General features: G+C 45.9%; 1 protein-coding gene across 1 annotated transcript in view; it reads right to left on the reverse strand.

Annotated features, from left to right (window-relative positions):
• Positions 1–19902, reverse strand: part of LOC135889362 (zinc finger protein 208-like) — a 510343-nt gene extending 490441 nt beyond the window's left edge. Inside the window, exon 1 of the mRNA XM_065417226.1 lies at positions 19646–19902. Within this exon, the coding sequence (XP_065273298.1) occupies positions 19646–19902 (257 nt within the window). The remainder of the gene's footprint in view (positions 1–19645) is intronic.
• Positions 19903–20142: the final 240 nt, after the last annotated feature.

Here is a 20142-nt window from a genome sequence, read left to right on the forward strand (position 1 = left end):
GACAAGAGATTCTCCCATACTGTTCTCCACTGATCCATTTAAACCTGCTTCACTCAGCGCTGTCTCATTCTTGAGCTGTGTTACTTACAAAAGTTTTAGCATCATCATAATGGGGGGGAGGGGAAAAAACCCACAGCCAACCTTCCCATAAGTGGCTTTACCAATAGATGGAAACTGGGATTTTAACTCCAAATGATCACACTGTATTTGGGACCCATTTGAATTCCCTTCCGTATCTGTGACACTTTCATCTCCTGCCCCCATGAGTCTGATTGAAATCAAAGCAGCATTCTCAAGCTGAAAATACTGCATTACCTGATTTTTTGGGAGGTGGAGGGGTAGAATATGAAGAAGATAAAATCTTCATGGCTCAGACTGAAGGTAACAGTTCTGGGGTGATGGGGAAGCAGGGACTCTCTCTGAGTCACCTCTTATCCTTCCACTGTTGCAGAGGCTGAAATGACACATGTGTGAGTGCCCATGTTCCTGCTCATTATATTCAAATGTATTTTAGATGAGGATAATGGTACAAAGAATAACTACTGTTTTGCACAACACAAGCCCAATTGAGAACAACTGCAACTAGGGTGACCAGACGTCCCCATAAAATCGGGACTGTTCCGATATTTAGGTGTTTGTCCCACGTCCCAATATTTCGCTCCGCCGGCAGCACTCGTTTCCCCCCCTCCCCCCGCCGCCCCATGTGTCCCGATATTTTCTTTCTCTCATCTGGTCACCCTAACTGCAACTGAGACAATCTGTCCCCGGAGGGGAACTTGGTGACTCTAAGAGTAATTTTTCAGTGTTTTGAGTTCCCTGACAATTAATGGATTTACCAACTTTCTCCTGTGGTTTGTTTCCCTGATGCCTCTCTGGCCTGTGCTGCCTGTCACAGGCTTTACCCTGCTCATGACTCCTGGACACATTCCCTTTGGATCTTCGTGATGATGGTCCATGTGCTTCCACTTTCTCAGCAACTTTCTGGTGAGGCTTCTGCTCCGCGTTCTCACCTGCTGACATAAAGAGAGAAACCTCAGAAAGAGAGATGGAGAAGGGGACAGCAAACCAAAGTAAGTATTGGAGAGATGGAAAATAAAAATCAGGAGCTGAATTTCCCCCCAAACACTTTCCCCAGAGCGGAGAGGAGGGGATCAATTCTGCCTCCACATTCCATCCAAACACTCAGTGGGATCATGGGGGGGGGGGGGGGGGGGGAAGCTACTCCCTGTTGTCAGTCAGGGTGGGTAGGAAGCCATGAGCAATATCTGCCCTGAGGTTCTGGCACCTGCTGGGGACAACCCTGAACTCAGAGAACTCCTAAGGTTTTTGTAGAGTATCAAAGCTTTGGGCACTGACAGTATTTGAATTAGTTTAATAATTGCTCACCTGTGAAGGCACTTCTCAGGATCTCCCTTTCCTCAGATCCCTGGAGATCTGGGACCCATGGCTCTTTTCCTCATTCCAGCTGGGACATTATGTCAGGTTTGGAAATTGTAAATCCTGCTGAAGAGAAATAAAACAGTCTCTCTGAGATCGTCCCCTTTCATGTAGGCTTAAAGTCCTACCAGGGCAAGCCCAACAGTTCCAGGCCTTCAGGTAGCAGCACCTTTTTTCCTCATCATGGCTCTCCAGTGAGTCCAAATGATTTCAGACTCCTGGTAGTGACTTTATCTCTTCAGAAGGTGATGAAACCAGCAGGCATTTGCAGCAAAGCCTGACACTTTTTTCAAAACAAGCCTGCATTTATTAGACAACTAGAATACAGGATTGAAGGATCCTCAGGTTAGCCTGATAAAGCAAAACTTAACTTAGAGTTCATGTTGGCAAAGTCATCTGCCCAGCTTTTCCAAAAACGCCTCAATTTCATCTCTGTTTCTTTCTCCCTGGGCAGTAGCAAACTTAAACCACAGCCTGTTTATAGCCAGGTCCCTATGTCCCAAGTTGCAGTCCTGCTGTGTTCATATGTTCTGTTTCTCTTGGCTCACAGTCATTACAAAGCGATGCCCTGCAGTTAGGTATTCCATTGTCTCTCCAGGGTGCTCCATTCCTATATGGACAGTTCTTTATAGTGTATCTATGCCAACCTGGAGAGGCCTACCTTTCTCCAATAGCCATTCCTTCCCCTGTCCCACAGAAGGAATTAACTCCTTCACACTCAGTGGGTAACAAAGCAAAATGTGATGGGAAGCTGAGTCATACATATTTTTTAAGAAAGAAAGAAAGAAAGAAAGAAAGAAAGACGGGAGATATGGTCAAAGCAAAGGGCTAAGATAATGGATCATAAAATCATAAAATCTAGGACTGGAAAGGACCTCAAGAGGTTATCAAGTCCATCCCCCTGCCCTGAGACAGGATCAAACATAAGTATACCATTCGTGACAGGCATTTATCTAATGTGTTGTTAAAAACCTCCAATGAAGGGGATTCCACAACCTCTCTTAGTAACCTATTCCAGTACTTACCTATTCTGATAGTTAGCAACTGTTTCCTAATATCCAACCTAAATTTCCCTTGCTGCAGATCAAGCCAATCACTTCTTCTCCGACCGTCAGTGAACATGGAAAACAATTGATCTCCACCCTCTTTGTAACAGCCCTTTCCATGTTTGAAGACTATTAGGTCCCCCACTCAGTCTTTTCTCAACACTAAACATGCACAGTTCCTTCAACCTTTCCTCAAAAGTCATGACAGCATCGGTGCCAACTTCTCCCGGCGCCGGTGGGTGCTCAACCCACCCCACCATGGCCCCGCCCTGACTCCAGCCCTGCCCTGCCCGCCCCTGCCCCACCCCCATTCCAACCCCTTCCCGAAAGTCCCTGCCCCAACTCTGCCCCCTCCCTGCCCCTATTGGACTCCTTCCCCAAAGCCCCACCCCGGCCCCACCTCTTCCCCTGAGCGCACCACGTTCCCGCTCCTCCTCCCTCCCTCCCACAGCTTGTTACACCACAAAACAGCTGTTTTGAGGCAGCAAGCGCTGTGAGGAGAAGTGGGGACATGGCGCACTCAGGGGGGGAGGCGGAGGTGAGGTGAGTTGAGCAGAGGCAGGGGGGCAGGGCGGGGAGCTTGGCTGCCGGTGGGTGCAGAGCACCCACCAATTTTCCCCCATGGGTGCTCCAGCCCCGGAGAACCCACGGAGTCGGAACCTATGCATGACAGAGGATAAGGAGGTAGCTTTTTACTTCTGAATGCAGATGAGCAGGGCAAGGTTGCATTTGTCAAGGTCAGAGAAAAGGCTTTTGCAGTAACTGAGAAAGGAGATGATGAGCGCCAAGGGAAGAGTTTTAGCTGTGTGGATGCATAGGAAAGTCTGTTGTCAAGCTGTCTGGAGTGGCTCACAGATGTGGTGTTACAAACCAATGCACAAACCCCAAACAGGTTGTCTGTGGGGGGACATGATAGAGGCAGCAGGTTTAAAACAAATAAAAGGAAGTATTTCTTCACACAATGCACAGTCAACTCTTTGCCGGAGGATGTTGAGAAGACGAAAACTATAACGGGTTCAAAAAGAACTCAATAAGTTCAGGGAGGATAGGTCCATCAATGGCTATTAGCCAGGATGGGCAGGGATGGTGTCCCTAGCTTTTGTTTGCAAGAGGCTGGGAGTGTGTGACAGGGAATGGATCGCTTGATGATTACCTGTTCTGTTCATTCCCTCTTAAGCACCTGGCATTGGCCACTGTCGGAAAACAGAATACTGGGCTAGATGGATCTTTGGTCTGACCAATTATTGCCATTATTATCTTTTTATGTTCTATAATTAGATGTCACCAACCGACATGTACTCCTCAAGCACTGTGATAGATGGTCCTTTACACTAAAAATCACAACAATATTCTTGTGACGTTATCTGATTAAAATGTGACCATATAGACCATTGTTGCAATCACTGTTATATATTTCCAACAAATCTTGTACAAAATGTGGCATGTAAGATATCTATGAAAAGGTTATGATTGATTATGCTATCTGCATGCATGTATCATTTTTGTATTTGAAGTTATGAGTATTGGCTCTATACCTGGATTTCAAATGTTTGCTTCTGGGGTAACACCCACAAGGTAGTTATCCAGCACATCTTGGAGGGACTATTCAAATTGAGTGGCCCCATCAAAAGGACACAACTCACAATGGCCCATGGGAGACCTCATCTAAACTGAACAGACTTTTATGTGAACGTTCCATCTGAAGTATAGGTAATGGCTTCTTGCAATGACTGAACGAAATCGGGCATGGACAGGGAACTTGCCCATGTGACTCCAAGATCCCATCTTTCACCTGTGATTTTCCACTAGCTGTGCTGAGGACTTTGAAACAATGGGTTTCCCTCCACATAGCAGACGCTATAAGAGGCCTGGAAACATCTCCACTGTGTCTCTATCCTGCTCCAGCCTCTTTCCTGCTCAAACCTCTGGACTATGGACTTATACTAATGGGAGCATTCTAACTAAGAGACTGAGGACCTTCCAGTGGTTTGGAAGCAACCAGAAACTTATCAAACCAGCAGTTTATTCCATCACTGCTATAAGCCTGAACCAAGAACTTTGCAATTACTGTATGTATTTGATTCCTTTAACCAATTTTAATGCTTTCTTTTCTTTCTTTCTTTCTCTTTTTATAAATAAACCTTTAGAAATTAGATACTAAAGGATTGGCATCAGCGTGATTTTTGGGAAATATCTAAGTTATATATTGACCTGAGTGTGTAGCTGGTCCTTTGGGATCAGAAGAACCTCTTATTTGAAGAGATTGGTTTTAAAGAACCACTCATTCCTAAGTCTAGTGTTTTCGGTGGTAATACAAGGACTGGAATGCCTAAGGAAACTGCTTTTATGACTTCTTGTTAGCCAGCGTGGTGAAGCAGAAGTTTCCTTTTGTTGCTGGTTTGGTATATTCTATGAGGGATTAGGCGCCAGTCTTGGGGTGTAGCTGCTCTATTTCTCAGCAGTTTGTCCTGAATTTGGCTTCTCAGCTGTGGCCCACTGAGGCATGGTTACAGGCTGTCAAGGCTGTATCCCCACTTTGAACTTTAGGGTACAAATGTAGGGGCCTGCATGAGGACTTCTAAGCTTAACTACCAGCTTAGTTCTGGTCCGCTGCCACCATTCCCTACCCTGGGAAGCTTTTAGAAAACCTCTCACCAATTCCCTGGTGAATACAGATCCAAACTCCTTGGATCTTAAATAAGGAGAAATTGACCCTTCCCCCCTCCTTCCTTTTCACCAACTCCTGGTGAATACAGATCCAAACCCCCTTGGATCTTAAGACAAGGAGAAATCAATCAGGTTCTTAAAAAGAAGGCTTTTAATTAAAGAAAAAAGGTAAAAATCATCTCTGTAAAATCAGTATGGAAAATAACTTTACAGGGTAATCAAACTTAAAGAGCTCAGAGGACCCCCCTCTGTCTTAGGTTCAAAGTATAGCAAACAAAGATAAACACTCTAGTAAAAGGTACATTTACAAGTTGAGAAAACAAAGTAAATCTAAGACGCCTTGCCTGGCTTTTACTTACAATTTTGAAATAAGAGAGACTTGTTTAGAAAGATGGGGAGAACCTGGATTGATGTCTGGTCCCTCTCAGTCCCAAGAGCAAACAACCCCTCCAAACAAAAGCACACACAAAAGCCTTCCCCCCCCCCAAGATTTGAAAGTATCTTGTCCCCTTATTGGTCCTTTGGGTCAGGTGTCAGCCAGGTTACCCGAGCTTCTTAACCGTTTACAGGTAAAAGGATTTTGGAGTCTCTGACCAGGAGGGATTTTAGTACTGTACACAGGAGAGCTGTTACCCTTCCCTTTATAGTTATGACACGCCCCCCAAATCACAGATAGTGTTGGACGTTCGGTTCCACACTGGCTGTGATTTCTTCCTGGAGTTCTAGGAGAAAACACAGTTAATAAAACACATGTACCTTTAGACATACTACTGATTATATAAAAACTAACAATATGTTTTATTCCAAGAACAATTGTTAACCAGTTAACTCTGGGAAACTTTCCCGGGAGAGTGCATCAGCCACTTTGTTAGAAGCTCCCGAAATGTGTTGTATTTCAAAATCAAAATCTTGGAGAGCTAAACTCCACCGAAGAAGTTTTTTGTTATTCCCCTTGGCGGTATGAAGCCACTGTAGCGCAGCATGGTCTGTTTGTAGTTGGAAACGCCGTCCCCAAACATATGGGCGTAGCTTTTCCAGCGCGTACACAATGGCGTAGCATTCCTTTTCGCTGATTGACCAGTGGCTTTCCCTCTCAGACAGTTTCTTGCTGAGAAACACGACAGGATGGAATTCTTGATCCGGTCCTTCCTGCATTAAAACTGCTCCCACGCCTCGCTCGGACGCATCTGTGGTTACTAGGAACGGTTTGTCAAAGTCTGGGGCCCTTAGCACAGGGTCAGACATGAGTGTTGCCTTAAGCTGGTTAAAGGCCTTTTGACACTCATCAGTCCACTGAACTGCATTTGGCTGTTTATTTCTGGTTAGGTCTGTCAGCGGGGCGGCGATTTGGCTGTAGTGTGGTACAAATCGCCTATAATATCCGGCCAAGCCTAAGAAGGATTGGACCTGTTTCTTTGACTTTGGAACCGACCACTTTTGGATAGCATCCACTTTGGCCTGTAGGGGGTTTATAGTTCCTTGACCCACCTGGTGCCCCAGGTACGTCACTCTGTTTTGGCCTATTTGACACTTTTTAGCCTTAACAGTTAGTTCTGCCTGCCGGATGTGCTCGAAGACTTTTTCCAGGTGCTCCAGGTGTTCTGTCCATGAATCAGAAAAAATGGCCACATCATCGAGGTAGGCAACTGCAGATTCTCCCAATCCCACTAGGAGACCATCTACAAGTCTTTGGAAGGTGGCGGGTGCATTTCGCAACCCGAAAGGAAGTACATTGAATTCATACACCCCTGCCTGGGTGACGAAGGCTGAACTTTCCTTAGCGGGTTCATCTAGTGGTACTTGCCAGTACCCTTTGGTTAAGTCTAAAGTAGAGATGAATTGGGCATGTCCCAATTTTTCCAATAGCTCATCTGTGCATGGCATTGGATAGTTGTCAGGACGAGTTACAGCATTTAGCTTACGGTAGTCCACGCAAAAGCGTATTTCCCCATCTGGTTTGGGAACTAGAACCACTGGAGATGCCCATGCACTGCTAGAGGGGCGGATTATACCCATCTGTAGCATGTCCTGGATCTCCCTTTGTATAGCAGCTTGGGCATGAGGTGACTCCCGGTAGGATGGGGTTCTAATTGGGTGAGCATTACCTGTGTCAATGGAGTGGTATGCCCGATCGGTCCGTCCTGGAGTGGCTGAGAAAATCGGTGCAAAGCTTGTGCACAGCTCCTTGATCTGCTGTCGCTGCAGACGTCCCAGGGTCGTGGAGAGGTTCACCTCTTCCACGCCACCATTCCTTTTTCCTTCGTAGTAGACACCTGCAGGCCACTCAGCGTCATCTATTTCCTGGGCTGTAAACTGGCAAACGTTTAATTCTCTGGAATAAAAGGGCTTAAGAGAATTAACATGGTATACCTTAGGCTTTATGTTGGAGGTGGGGGAGGCTATGAGATAGTTAACAGCTCCTAGGCGCTCCTGGACCGTGAATGGTCCTTCCCACGACGCTTCCATTTTATGGGCCTGGAGCGCCTTTAAGACCATGACTTGGTCTCCTACTTTGAAGGACCGTTCTCTGGAATGTTTATCATACCAGGCCTTTTGCTCTTCCTGAGCATCCTTTAGGTTTTCTTTAGCAAGGGCTAAAGAGTGTCGGAGGATGCTTTGTAGGTTGCTTACAAAGTCTAGAATGTTAGTTCCTGGAGAAGGCGTAAACCCCTCCCATTGCTGCTTCACCAACTGTAATGGCCCCTTAACCTCGCGGCCATACACAAGTTCAAATGGTGAAAACCCTAAACTGGGATGTGGTACAGCCCTGTAGGCAAAAAGCAACTGCTGCAACACTAGGTCCCAATCATTGGAGTGTTCATTTACGAATTTATGTATCATGGCCCCCAAAGTTCCATTAAACCTCTCCACCAGACCATTGGTTTGATGGTGATGAGGGGTGGCAACCAAGTGATTCACCCCATGAGCTTCCCACAGGTTTTTCATGTTCCCTGCCAGGAAATTAGTTCCCGAATCTGTAAGTATGTCGGAGGGCCACCCTACCCTGGCAAAAATGTCTGCTAATGCCTGGCACACACTGTTAGCCCTGGTGTTGCTTAAGGGTACAGCTTCCGGCCATCGGGTAGCAAAATCCATGAAAGTCAGTACGTACTGCTTTCCTCTGGGTGTCTTCTTTGGGAAAGGACCCAGAATATCCACAGCTACTCGCTGAAATGGGACCTCAATTATGGGTAGTGGCTGGAGAGGGGCTTTAACCTGGTCTTGGGGCTTTCCCACTCGTTGGCACACCTCACAAGACCGGACATAATTAGCAACGTCCTTGCCCATTCCCTCCCAGTGGAAGGACTTCCCCAACCGGTCTTTGGTTCTGTTCACCCCAGAATGGCCACTGGGATGATCATGGGCTAAGCTCAAGAGCTTTACCCGATACTTAGTGGGAACTACCAACTGTCTTTGAGGATGCCAGTCTTCCTGGTGCCCACCAGAAAGAGTCTCCTTGTATAAAAGTCCTTGTTCTACAACAAACCGGGATCGGTTAGAAGAGCTGAGAGGCGGTGGGGTGCTCCGTGCCGCCGCCCAAGCTTTCTGAAGGCTGTCATCTGCTTCCTGCTCGGCCTGGAACTGTTCCCTTGATGCTGGAGACATCAGTTCCTCCTTGGACTCTGGAGGAATTGTCACTGGAGCCTCCGGGTTGATGAGTTTGGGGTCCACTAGGGATTGGTGGATAGTTGACACTTGTGCCCCAGTGTCCCTCCAAGCGATAACCTTCTTTCCGCCCACTCTCAAGGTTTCCCTTCGCTCCGAGGGTATGAGAGAGGCATCTGGGTCTGGGGATCTTTGGTGTGATTGGGGTGTAATGAACTGTAATCGGTTGGGGTTCTTGGGGCAGTGAGCCTTTATATGCCCCAGTTCATTACATTTAAAACATCGCCCTGCTAAGGTATCACCGGGGCGATGTTGGTTGATGGAGACTGGTGTGGTGGGGTGAGAAGGCGTCTGGGGTTTCCCTTGGGATGTGGGTGGGGCCTTGGGTTGTCCCCGGTGATAAGGTTTTGTTTCGGCTTGCCCCTTCTGATATTCGCTCCAACTGCTACTAGCTTTTTTCTTTTCTGTCACCTCCACCCATTTGGCTCCAATCTCCCCCGCCTCGGTTACAGTTTTGGGCTTCCTATCTAGGATGTACCTTTCTATTTCCTCAGGAACACCCTCTAAAAAATGCTCCATTTTTACTAGGGAAAGCAGATCTTCCAGAGATTTAACATTTGCTCCTGATACCCAGGCATCACAATTTTTGTCAATGTGGTAGGCATGCCGGGTAAATGACACATCTGGTTTCCACCTTAGGGCTCTGAACCGCCGACGGGCATGCTCGGGTGTTAGCCCCATTCTGATTCTGGCCTTGTTTTTAAAAAGTTCATAACTGTTCATGTGTTCCTTAGGCATTTCAGCCGCCACCTCTGCTAAGGGTCCACTGAGCTGCGGCCTCAGCTCTACCATGTACTGGTCTGTAGTGAGGCTGTATCCAAGGCAGGCCCTTTCAAAATTTTCTAAGAAGGCCTCAGTATCATCGCCTGCCTTGTAGGTGGGGAATTTTCTGGGATGGGAAGTGGTACCTGGAGAGGAGTTGCTAGGATGGTCTGATGCATCCTGCTTAGCCCTTGCTGCTTCCAGTTCATGCTTCCTTTCTTTTTCTCTCGCCTCCTCTTTGGCTTTTTCCAGCTCCATCTCTCTCTTGTGGGCCTCCTCTTTGGCTTTCTCTTCTCTTTCATGGGCCTCCTCTTCAAGTTTTTTAATTTGAAGCAGTCTCTGATGTTTTCTTTCATTTTCTTCTGCTTCTAGTTTGGCCAGTTCTATTTTGTTAGCTACTTCTTTGGTAGTCATTTTCCTGTTTTCTTGTGCTGGGTCACACCCCTCTGCAGTTGACTGAAACTGGGATGTACTTAGCTCTGGCTGCTGCTGAGTTAACAGAGACTTTTTAACAAGCTACTCCCGAGGATGTAAAAAGAAAAAAAAACAATTCAGCTTGTAAATTGCCTTTACCAGTCAAAGTTTGCTCGCTTTGAACCCTTCTCTTAACAAAGGCCCTCGTTAAAAAAAACTTAACACCTCTGCCTTCAGGCAAGGAGAGATAAGATATGCATCTACCTTCAGCTCTGCTTTCCAAGCAGCTAGAAGGAAAAAAAAAATCTCTTACTGGCTTTTGGGTTTAAAACGATCTCCACCGCTGTGCCACCATGTCAAGGTTGTATCCCCACTTTGAACTTTAGGGTACAAATGTAGGGGCCTGCATGAGGACTTCTAAGCTTAACTACCAGCTTAGTTCTGGTCCGCTGCCACCATTCCCTACCCTGGGAAGCTTTTAGAAAACCTCTCACCAATTCCCTGGTGAATACAGATCCAAACTCCTTGGATCTTAAATAAGGAGAAATTGACCCTTCCCCCCTCCTTCCTTTTCACCAACTCCTGGTGAATACAGATCCAAACCCCCTTGGATCTTAAGACAAGGAGAAATCAATCAGGTTCTTAAAAAGAAGGCTTTTAATTAAAGAAAAAAGGTAAAAATCATCTCTGTAAAATCAGTATGGAAAATAACTTTACAGGGTAATCAAACTTAAAGAGCTCAGAGGACCCCCCTCTGTCTTAGGTTCAAAGTATAGCAAACAAAGATAAACACTCTAGTAAAAGGTACATTTACAAGTTGAGAAAACAAAGTAAATCTAAGACGCCTTGCCTGGCTTTTACTTACAATTTTGAAATAAGAGAGACTTGTTTAGAAAGATGGGGAGAACCTGGATTGATGTCTGGTCCCTCTCAGTCCCAAGAGCGAACAACCCCTCCAAACAAAAGCACACACAAAAGCCTTCCCCCCCCCCCCAAGATTTGAAAGTATCTTGTTCCCTTATTGGTCCTTTGGGTCAGGTGTCAGCCAGGTTACCCGAGCTTCTTAACCCTTTACAGGTAAAAGGATTTTGGAGTCTCTGACCAGGAGGGATTTTAGTACTGTACACAGGAGAGCTGTTACCCTTCCCTTTATAGTTATGACACAGGCACTCAGCTCTCTTCCCTGTGCAGTGATCTGAGAAGATTGCCAGTGGAAGGACAGATGGTGGTGGACACACAGACAAATGGCTAGGGCACCTGGTGAGGGAGAACTTCCTTATCTCTAGCTGAGGCAGGTTGAAGGGGAAAGGACAGACATTACTCATCTAATCGTAACCACATTGAGACGCTGAAGGGAGTAGAGCGAGGGGTTGTTACTAGCAGTAATCCAGCCCAACGGGGAGGAGTTAAATATAAAGAAAAGGGTCATGTGGCGAACAGGGTTTGCTCTCAGGCTCTTGGAGAGAAAAGAAATCTGCCACTTTTTCTCTGTGAACTCAGTTTTCTTGTTCCTTTCCTTTATAGTAAAGATACAGAGAATGGAAGTGGTTACATTTCTCCCCTGAAGGAATGGCCCTCAGTCACTTGGCTTTGTTTCCCCTCACCATTGCCCGTGCAGACAGGAGGGACATGATTTGTTTTAAATGAGTCACGAACAGTGGATATTTTCATTGTTTTCTTTCTAAGCATTTAGCTCTGGAGTCAGCATAACAGCCCAGTTAATACTGAGGGGGCAGTATTAATTAAAGGGCAAAACACTTCCTTATGCAGAGTTAAGGTTTGCTGTGCAATATCAGCCCCTTGCAGAACCTCTATATCGGCAAAACTCAAACTTCTGAAAAGCAGGAAATGCAGTTACAGTTGCCCGCACCACCTTCATCCTGTCCTCTTTCAGCAAGGTCCCATTAACACACACACACATTTACTCTGCCAACACCCTGCTGGCTGAAATCTACAAGCTGTTCACTACCTTTTCCAGCCCTTCCAACCAGACCTGCAACCCCGTCTTGGCCTGACGAGGCACAACCCCTGAGCAAACCAGACTGTGGTAAGGATTGGGCATGGCCATGACCGTGACTGCAGAGCAAGACCCCTGATCCCTACTCAGATCACCCCCACCTTACTGATCTCTCCTCACTCAGACACACTGCACCCCCTCCCCAAATTCCTGAAAGCCTGGGTAGGGGAGCTTATTTCCCTTGTGATGGTCTGAGCTGTCCCTCCCCACCTGGCCACAGCTGGAGCTAAGATAGATGTTCTACTTTGGGAAACAAAGTATTAATTTAGAGGAATCTGATAAGGCTCAGATGTGGAGTTGTTGATCTCCACTCAGATTCTCCACTGTTCCAGCTCCTGTTGCTTATTGAAAGAAATGACTCAATATCCCAGTTACATGTTGTGACGTTCCCCTCTGGTGTTATCTGAACCGGTGATCTGCTAGTCCACTCCAATACTTGACTCTGGGAGCCAGCCTTACCCTGCTCTGCTGTGAGAACCCCCACTCCTGGGCTGTTCATGCATAGCCTCTGGTATGTAAACTGCTCCCAGCTACTTGCAAGTGAATGACACAACCCTAAGAACCTCCGTCTTGCAGTGTCCAGTTATGCCCACTGGATGCTGCAAGCTTATATGAGTTTGTCAATTTAACAAAGAAATTGATATGTACCAGGCTTGTTATCCCAAGGGGAGTCTCTGACACGCTTCAAACCAAATGCACTGCTTCAGGTAGAATAAAAAAAACAAAACAAATTTATTAACTATAAAGATAGATTTAAAGTGATTATAAGTCAAAGCACAAGTCAGATTTGGCCAAATGAAATAAAAGCAAAACGCATTCTAAGCTGATCTTAACACTTTCAATGTCCTTAAAAACTTAGATGCTTCTCACCACAGGCTGGCTGGTTACTTTTCAGTCAGGCTCTCCCCTTTGATCAGCGTTTCAGTCCCTTGATGGTGGTGGCATCTGTAGATGTAGGTGGAAGAGAGCGAGCCAGCATGGCAAATGTCTCTCCCTTTTATCATGTCCTTTCTTTCCTCTTGGCTTTGCCCCCACCTTTCAGAGTCAGGTGAGCATTACCTCATCGCAGTCCCAAACTGCCCAAAGGAAGGGGGTGACTCCCTCAAGGGTCTAACAGATTCTTTTGTTGCTGCCTAAACAAGTGTCCATTGTTCCTGTGAGGCTGGGCTGGGTTCGTCCCATCCATGCCCTGACGAGGTCTGAACTGCCTCTCTGTTCTTGGAGAGTTTTGCCTGGGCTTGCTTTAACCCATGAGGATACATTTTCAGCCTCATAACTATATACATGAAATTATAACCTATAACCTTACTGTAACATTACTGTAACAATTACTATAACATCACTAACAACCATGCTCAGTGCATCATGAGCCTTCCGAAGACACCCAACGTGACAAACTTTGCATTGGATACCACACAATCATTTTACAAGGATGAACAAGGGGGTGCTGGGTGTTTCCCCGAGGTACAGAGCGTCACACATGTTTTATTAACATGAACAAATAAAACCAAGAACACACATCAGTAAGGCTAAATGACTATAAATACTACTCAGCTAACTAACGGTTAAACAATACAGTGACAAAGTTCAGGGCAAATCAGTAAATCAGTCAGTTAACAAGGATATTGCATTGGAATCAAGTCGTCAATTTAGTCAAACCATCTAATACAGCAGAAAATCAACCCTTATAAATCCTAAAACAGCAACCCATGGAGGCAGGTGCGTATTTAGTGATGCTGAAACCCCAATCAGAGATTTTCACCCAGGCAGTGCATTCCAGATTTAGCCAGCTGAATATTTCAATATCGAATCCAAATTATTGCTTACATTTAGCCTACAACCTCAAAGCTAATTAGTTTTCTCCTTAGATTTCACTATTGTGTAGCTAATACTTCTCATCACCCTCTCACCCCAAAACACAGATACAGACCTTATTGAGACATTAGTAAAATGTTCAAATAGCTCTCACTGAACAATTTATATCAGACAGCTCAATTCCTTGCAATGCTTCCATAGGTAAAGGAGCATGCATTCAGTCATTTCATAGGGAAGAGTTTTAAGGCTATTAAGATTTGGGGAACTATTTGTCCTAACATCTTCCCTGTGTAGATTTCAAAGGTATTCACACACTCACCCCCACTGAGCCACACTGTTACACCCCAATCTAGTAGAAAGGCTGGGAAGGCTCCACCTTCATAAAAAAACAGATAAAAATAGAAAAAGGAAAATACATTTCAAAGATTACGAGGGGTTGGATCTCTGCAGCTCTTTGTCTTTGGATTCGCATGGAGTAGGAACTGTAGCTGCAGTTTAGGAACCAGGTAATGGCATAGATGGTCCAGCACTTCCGGTTGCAGGCTTTTCAGGTACAGGGAGACTAGTGAAGGCTGCATAGCCTGTCGCTGTTGTGCTTCATTCCCCAGAGGGGATCAGTCCTGGGATCCTGGCAGTCATAGAATCATAGAATATCAGGGTTGGAAGGAACCTCAGGAGGTCATCTAGTCCAACCCCCTGCTCAAAGCAGGACCAATTCCCAACTAAATCATCCCAGCCAGGGCTTTGTCAAGCCGGGCCTTAAAAACCTCCAAGGAAGGAGACTCCACCACCTCCCTAGGTAACGCATTCCAGTGCTTCACTACCCTCCTAGTGAAATAGTTTCCTAATATCCAACCTAGACCTCCCCCACTGCAACTTGAGACCATTGCTCCTTGTTCTGTCATCTGCCACCATTGAGAACAGCCGAGTTCCATCCTCTTTGGAACCCCCATTCAGGTAGTTGAAGGCTGCTATCAAATCCCCCCTCATTCTTCTCTTCTGGAGACTAAACAATCCCAGTTCCCTCAGCCTCTCCTCATAAGTCATGCGCTCCAGACCCCTAATCATTTTTGTTGCCCTCCGCTGGACTCTTTCCAATTTTTCCACATCCTTCTTGTAGTGTGGGGCCCAAAACTGGACACAGTACTCCAGATGAGGCCTCACCATTGTCGAATGAAGGGGAACAATCACGTCCCTCGATCTGCTGGCAATGCCCCTACTTATACAGCCCAAAATGCCGTTAGCCTTCTTGGCAACAAGAGCACACTGTTGACTCATATCCAGCTTCTCGTCCACTGTGACCCCTAGATCCTTTTCTGCAGAACTGCTACCTAGCCATTCGGTCCCTAGTCTGTAGCTGTGCATGGGATTCTTCCGTCCTAAGTGCAGGACTCTGCACTTGTCCTTGTTGAACCTCATCAGGTTTCTTTTGGCCCAATCCTCTAATTTGTCTAGGTCCCTCTGTATCCGATCCCTACCCTCTAGTGTATCTACCACGCCTCCTAGTTTAGTGTCATCGCAAACTTGCTGAGAGTGCAGTCCACACCATCCTCCAGATCATTAATAAAGATATTAAACAAAACCGGCCCCAGGACTGACCCTTGGGGCACTCCGCTTGAAACCAGCTGCCAACTAGACATGGAGCCATTGATCACTACCCGTTGAGCCCGACGATCTAGCCAGCTTTCTATCCACCTTACAGTCCATTCTTCCAGCCCATACTTCTTTAACTTGGCAGCAAGAATACTGTGGGAGACTGCATCAAAAGCTTTGCTAAAGTCAAGGAATAACACATCCACTGCTTTCCCCTCATCCACAGAGCCAGTTATCTCATCATAGAAGGCAATTAGGTTAGTCAGGCACGACTTCCCCTTGGTGAATCCATGCTGACTGTTCCTGATCACTTTCCTCTCCTCTAAGTGTTTCATAATTGATTCCTTGAGGACCTGCTCCATGATTTTTCCAGGGACTGAGGTGAGGCTGACTGGCCTGTAGTTCCCCGGATCCTCCTTCTTCCCTTTTTTAAAGATGGGCACTACATTAGCCTTTTTCCAGTCATCCGGGACCTCCCCCGATCGCCATGAGTTTTCAAAAATAATGGCTAATGGCTCTGCAATCTCATCCGCCAACTCCTTTAGCACCCTCGGATGCAGCGCATCCGGCCCCATGGACTTGTGCACGTCCAGTTTTTCTAAATAGTCCCGAACCATTTCTTTCTCCACAAAGGGCTGGTCACCTTCTCCCCATATTGTGCTGCCCAGTGCAGCAGTCTGGGAGCTGACCTTGTTTGTGAAGACAGAGGCAAAAAAATCATTGAGCACATTAGCTTTTTCCACATCCTCGGTCACTAGGTTGCCTCCCTCATTCAGTAAGGGGCCCTAAGTCAGTCTCTCTTAGATAACTTACATAACATAGAACGCAAGAATGGTCATACTAGGTCAGACCAATGGTCCATCTAGCCCAGTATGCTGCCTGAGAGTGACCAGTGCCAGATGCTTCAGAGGGAATGAACAGAACAGGCTTGTTGATCTGAAAGCTGAAGGACTTCCACCCTTACCTTTAACTTTAATTGTTGTAGATTCCAGCTTACCCCACCTTACTACACCTCCCCCGAGGTCTCTGGGCAAATCAGGTGTGAACTAATCCTTCGATACAGACGTGTTCCACTCCAATTGAAATGAGGCAGAGTTTGGGCCAACGTCAGTTTGGAATAGCCCCGCTTAACCCAGCAGTTTTCTCAAAATATCTGGTGTCATAAACCGCATGTAGTGTGGACGTGCGAACCCCAAAGGTATCAAACATGAAAGAAACATAAGGCCATTTATGGGGAGGTTTCCATGGCCAGGCCTGAGGGTTAAATGGCTGGGCTCTAACAGCTGGCCTCCTCCAAAGGAAAAGGGGCCTCAGCACCCATAAAAATAACTGGCTGCAAAAATAAATCATCATGCATCCATCACCATTTTAAATACTGACATCTCCTGCCTGATGTGTCTTTGCTTAGCAAAAAAGCAAATTGGGGAACTCTGTGGCTGTTACCCTCTAACTGAGTAAAAGGTTACACATCTTATCTCAAGCAATTTTCCTCTTAACAGAAAATTTATTTTAAAGTTTATCAAAATAAATTCCATTTGAAATAGAAATAATAACAGTCTATATTGGGTCTCTATTCTCGTACATGCTATTTCTCTCACATGTTCCCCCACTCTAATTCCTTTGGAATGAGGTTTTACTTTTCAGGATTGGCCACCATTTCCTATATAGTAGGAAAGGGCAGGGAGAGACCTAGAAGAAAACCTGAATTACATTGTAACACTGAAAGTTATCACAGAATCAGCCTCTTACGTTACACTAGTTAACTTCATGTTTAATTTCATTGTTACTGATAACAATTTATTCAAAGATTACAAAATATAAACCTATAGGGCAGTTTTCTCTTAATTCCCATTTCCACCCGTCAGCTTTACGTGAAGTCATATTCTACAATAAACTAGGAGCCTTCCATTTCTGTGAGTTCATTTCTCCCTGGGTCTTCTCCCAGAAGAGTGGGTGGAAGGGGTCTCACACTACTTGGGAAGGTTGCATCATGAGAAAAACCACCTGTGCTCTATTTTCACACTTTCTAATCTTTCAAAGTAGCAGAAGGTGGAGAAGTGATACAAATGCGTTAGATTGAAGAGCAAAACTAAGGCTATGTCCACACTATCGCAAAAGTCGACCTATGCTACGCAACTCCAGCTACATGAATAACGTAGCTGCAGTCGACGTACCTTAGGTCGAGTTACCGTGGGGTCTACACCGCAGGGAGTCGACGGGAGAAACTCTCCTGTCGACTTACCTTACTCTTCTCGTTGGGGGCAGAGTACAGGGGTCAACTGGAGAGCGATCTGCTGTTGATCTGGTGGGTCTTCACTAGACCTGCTAAATAGACTGCTGGTGGATGGATCTCAAAGTGTCGACCCCGGTTGTAGTGTAAATGTAGTCTAAGAGACCAACCACAGAGTCAGGACTCAGCATTCATGTATCCTGCAGTCTGAACTTGGAATCTGATACATTCCCTCATTTGCGCAGCATGGAACTGCTTCTTGTCCAACAAGGCAGCCAGATTGGGACCCATAGGCATGGAATGGCTCTGAAGGAATCAGCTGTTTCTCTCTGTGCTTCATGAAACTTTGGATCCAAATGGTAAAGGACAATTGTTTATAATTTAATCGTGGCATCCTTTAGGGCCGTGAGCAATGCCACTTAACTAAGGAGCAGCATTCTAAAAATAGTTTACCTGGGCCACAGTCACCATAGTTTCCATCTCTGGGGTGAAAAATCAACCACTCGTACCTGCAATTTCTACCTGAGTTCTTGTCAAATCTTTGACCTTACTTGGAGTAATTTTACACTTCTCTGGCGTAGAATTCTTCACCAACCACCCAACATATCAGTAGCTATAGTGAGGTATAACTCCCCCAAATATGCCCTTTTATTTCTTTAATCTGGTGGCACAGATTTAAATTAGGGACTAAATTCAGGTGCGGTTTAGAAACCCTGTAAGACACCAAATGTCAGGTATCTATTAAAAATAGGGTTCTTTCTGCAGCTGTATCACATTCAACACGGATTTCATTTTCTACACATTTGCAGCATCTCCTCCCAGGGCTGAGCTGAACAGAAATGTCACTTCCATTTTTCCCATCCCTACCTAGCTAGAGATTGCATTTCCCAAATAATAGGCAACACGCACCTGATTAGGAAGGAGATATCTTCAGGAGCGACCTCCTGTAGAGCCTGGGCCACAACTGCTTTGGGAGGCAAATGCATGGGTATTTTGCTTAGTTGCAAGTCATTTACTAGGGAATCCTCTTCCCAGCCATTTAGAAAAAATATTGACCTAACCAATTGAACAACAGGGGGATCGGGATGGTGATGGGGAATAAGGAAATCCCTCTGACGTACCCTATCTTCTTCTGTTGTTACAGAGGGTGAAATGACATTTTTTCCTATCCCTGCCCTGTTCCTGCTCTTTCTTATAGTTCAATATATTTTAAGTGAGGAAAATGGTAGTAGAAATATCTGCTCTCCAGCCCAACCTGAAGCAATATCAGAGCAACTGGGAATGAGATAATTTGTTCCTGAAGGGGAAACTTGATGACTAACAATTGCTTTGAAATGGGGGAACAGTATAACCGTGATGCTCAGGGTTTGTTTTTAGACTAGGAGAAGTGATAGAGTTTAGGTCAGGTCAAGGGGAAAGCTACTGCCAACCACTGCACCTGGGCTGCATCTGCACTGCAACTCTAGTTGTGGTTTTACACCAAGATCACTAACTCGGGCAGCCAACGCCATGTACAGTCCTAGTGGCTGTAAGGCACAGGTAGTTTTTGCCTCAGTGTAGCTTGTTGGGATCAAACCTCTCTTCCCCACCTGGAGCTGATGAACATTCCTGGCTGGAGGAACACACACTCCTATGACTCAAAAGGAAAGGAGTTGATAGAAAAGATCACAGGACTGATCCCAAAGAAGGGTGAGCTGCAAAAGGCAGAAGCAGGCAACTCAGCTGAGAGACTACGGTGAAGATGGTGCAGAGATCACTATGTGGGCATTAGCAAATGTGATTTAAAAAAAAAAAATCTTTGGCCAGCCCTAGTCAAGGCATTTGTTACAGTTCTCGCCCATGTGGATTTTCTGATGTCTAATAAGGGCTGAGCTATGCCTGAAGCTTTTCCCGCAGTTATTGCATGTGTAGGGTCTCTCTCCACTGTGGATTCTCCAATGTATGGTAAGGGCTGAGCTATGCCTGAAGGGTTTCCTACACTCAGAGCACATGTAGGGCATCTCACCCGTGTGGATTCTCCGGTGTCTAATAAGGGCTGAGCTATGACTGAAGCTTTTCCCGCAGCTATTGCATGTGTAGGGTGTCTCTCCACTGTGGATTTTCCAATGTATGGTAAGGGCTGAGCTAAGCCTGAAGGTTTTCCCACACTCAGAGCACGTGTAGGGTGTCTCTCCAGTGTGGATTCCCTGGTGTCTAATAAGGGCTGATCTATGACTGAAGCTTTTCCCACACTCAGAACATCTGTAGGGTGACATGCCAGTGTGGATTCTGTAATGTGTGATAAGGTTTGAGCTCTGACTGAAGCTTTTCCCGCACTCAGAGCACGTGTAGGGTGTCTCTCCAGTGTGGATTCTCTGATGTATAATAAGGTGTGAGCTATAACTGAAGCTTTTCCCACACTCAGAGCATGTGTAGGGCGTCTCTCCTCTGTGGATTCGCTGATGTGTGAGAAGGTCAGAGCTCACATTGAAGCTTTTCCCACACTCATGGCATGT

This window comes from Emys orbicularis, chromosome 15, assembly GCF_028017835.1.
Source record: "Emys orbicularis isolate rEmyOrb1 chromosome 15, rEmyOrb1.hap1, whole genome shotgun sequence".
Classification (NCBI taxonomy): Eukaryota; Metazoa; Chordata; order Testudines; family Emydidae; genus Emys; species Emys orbicularis.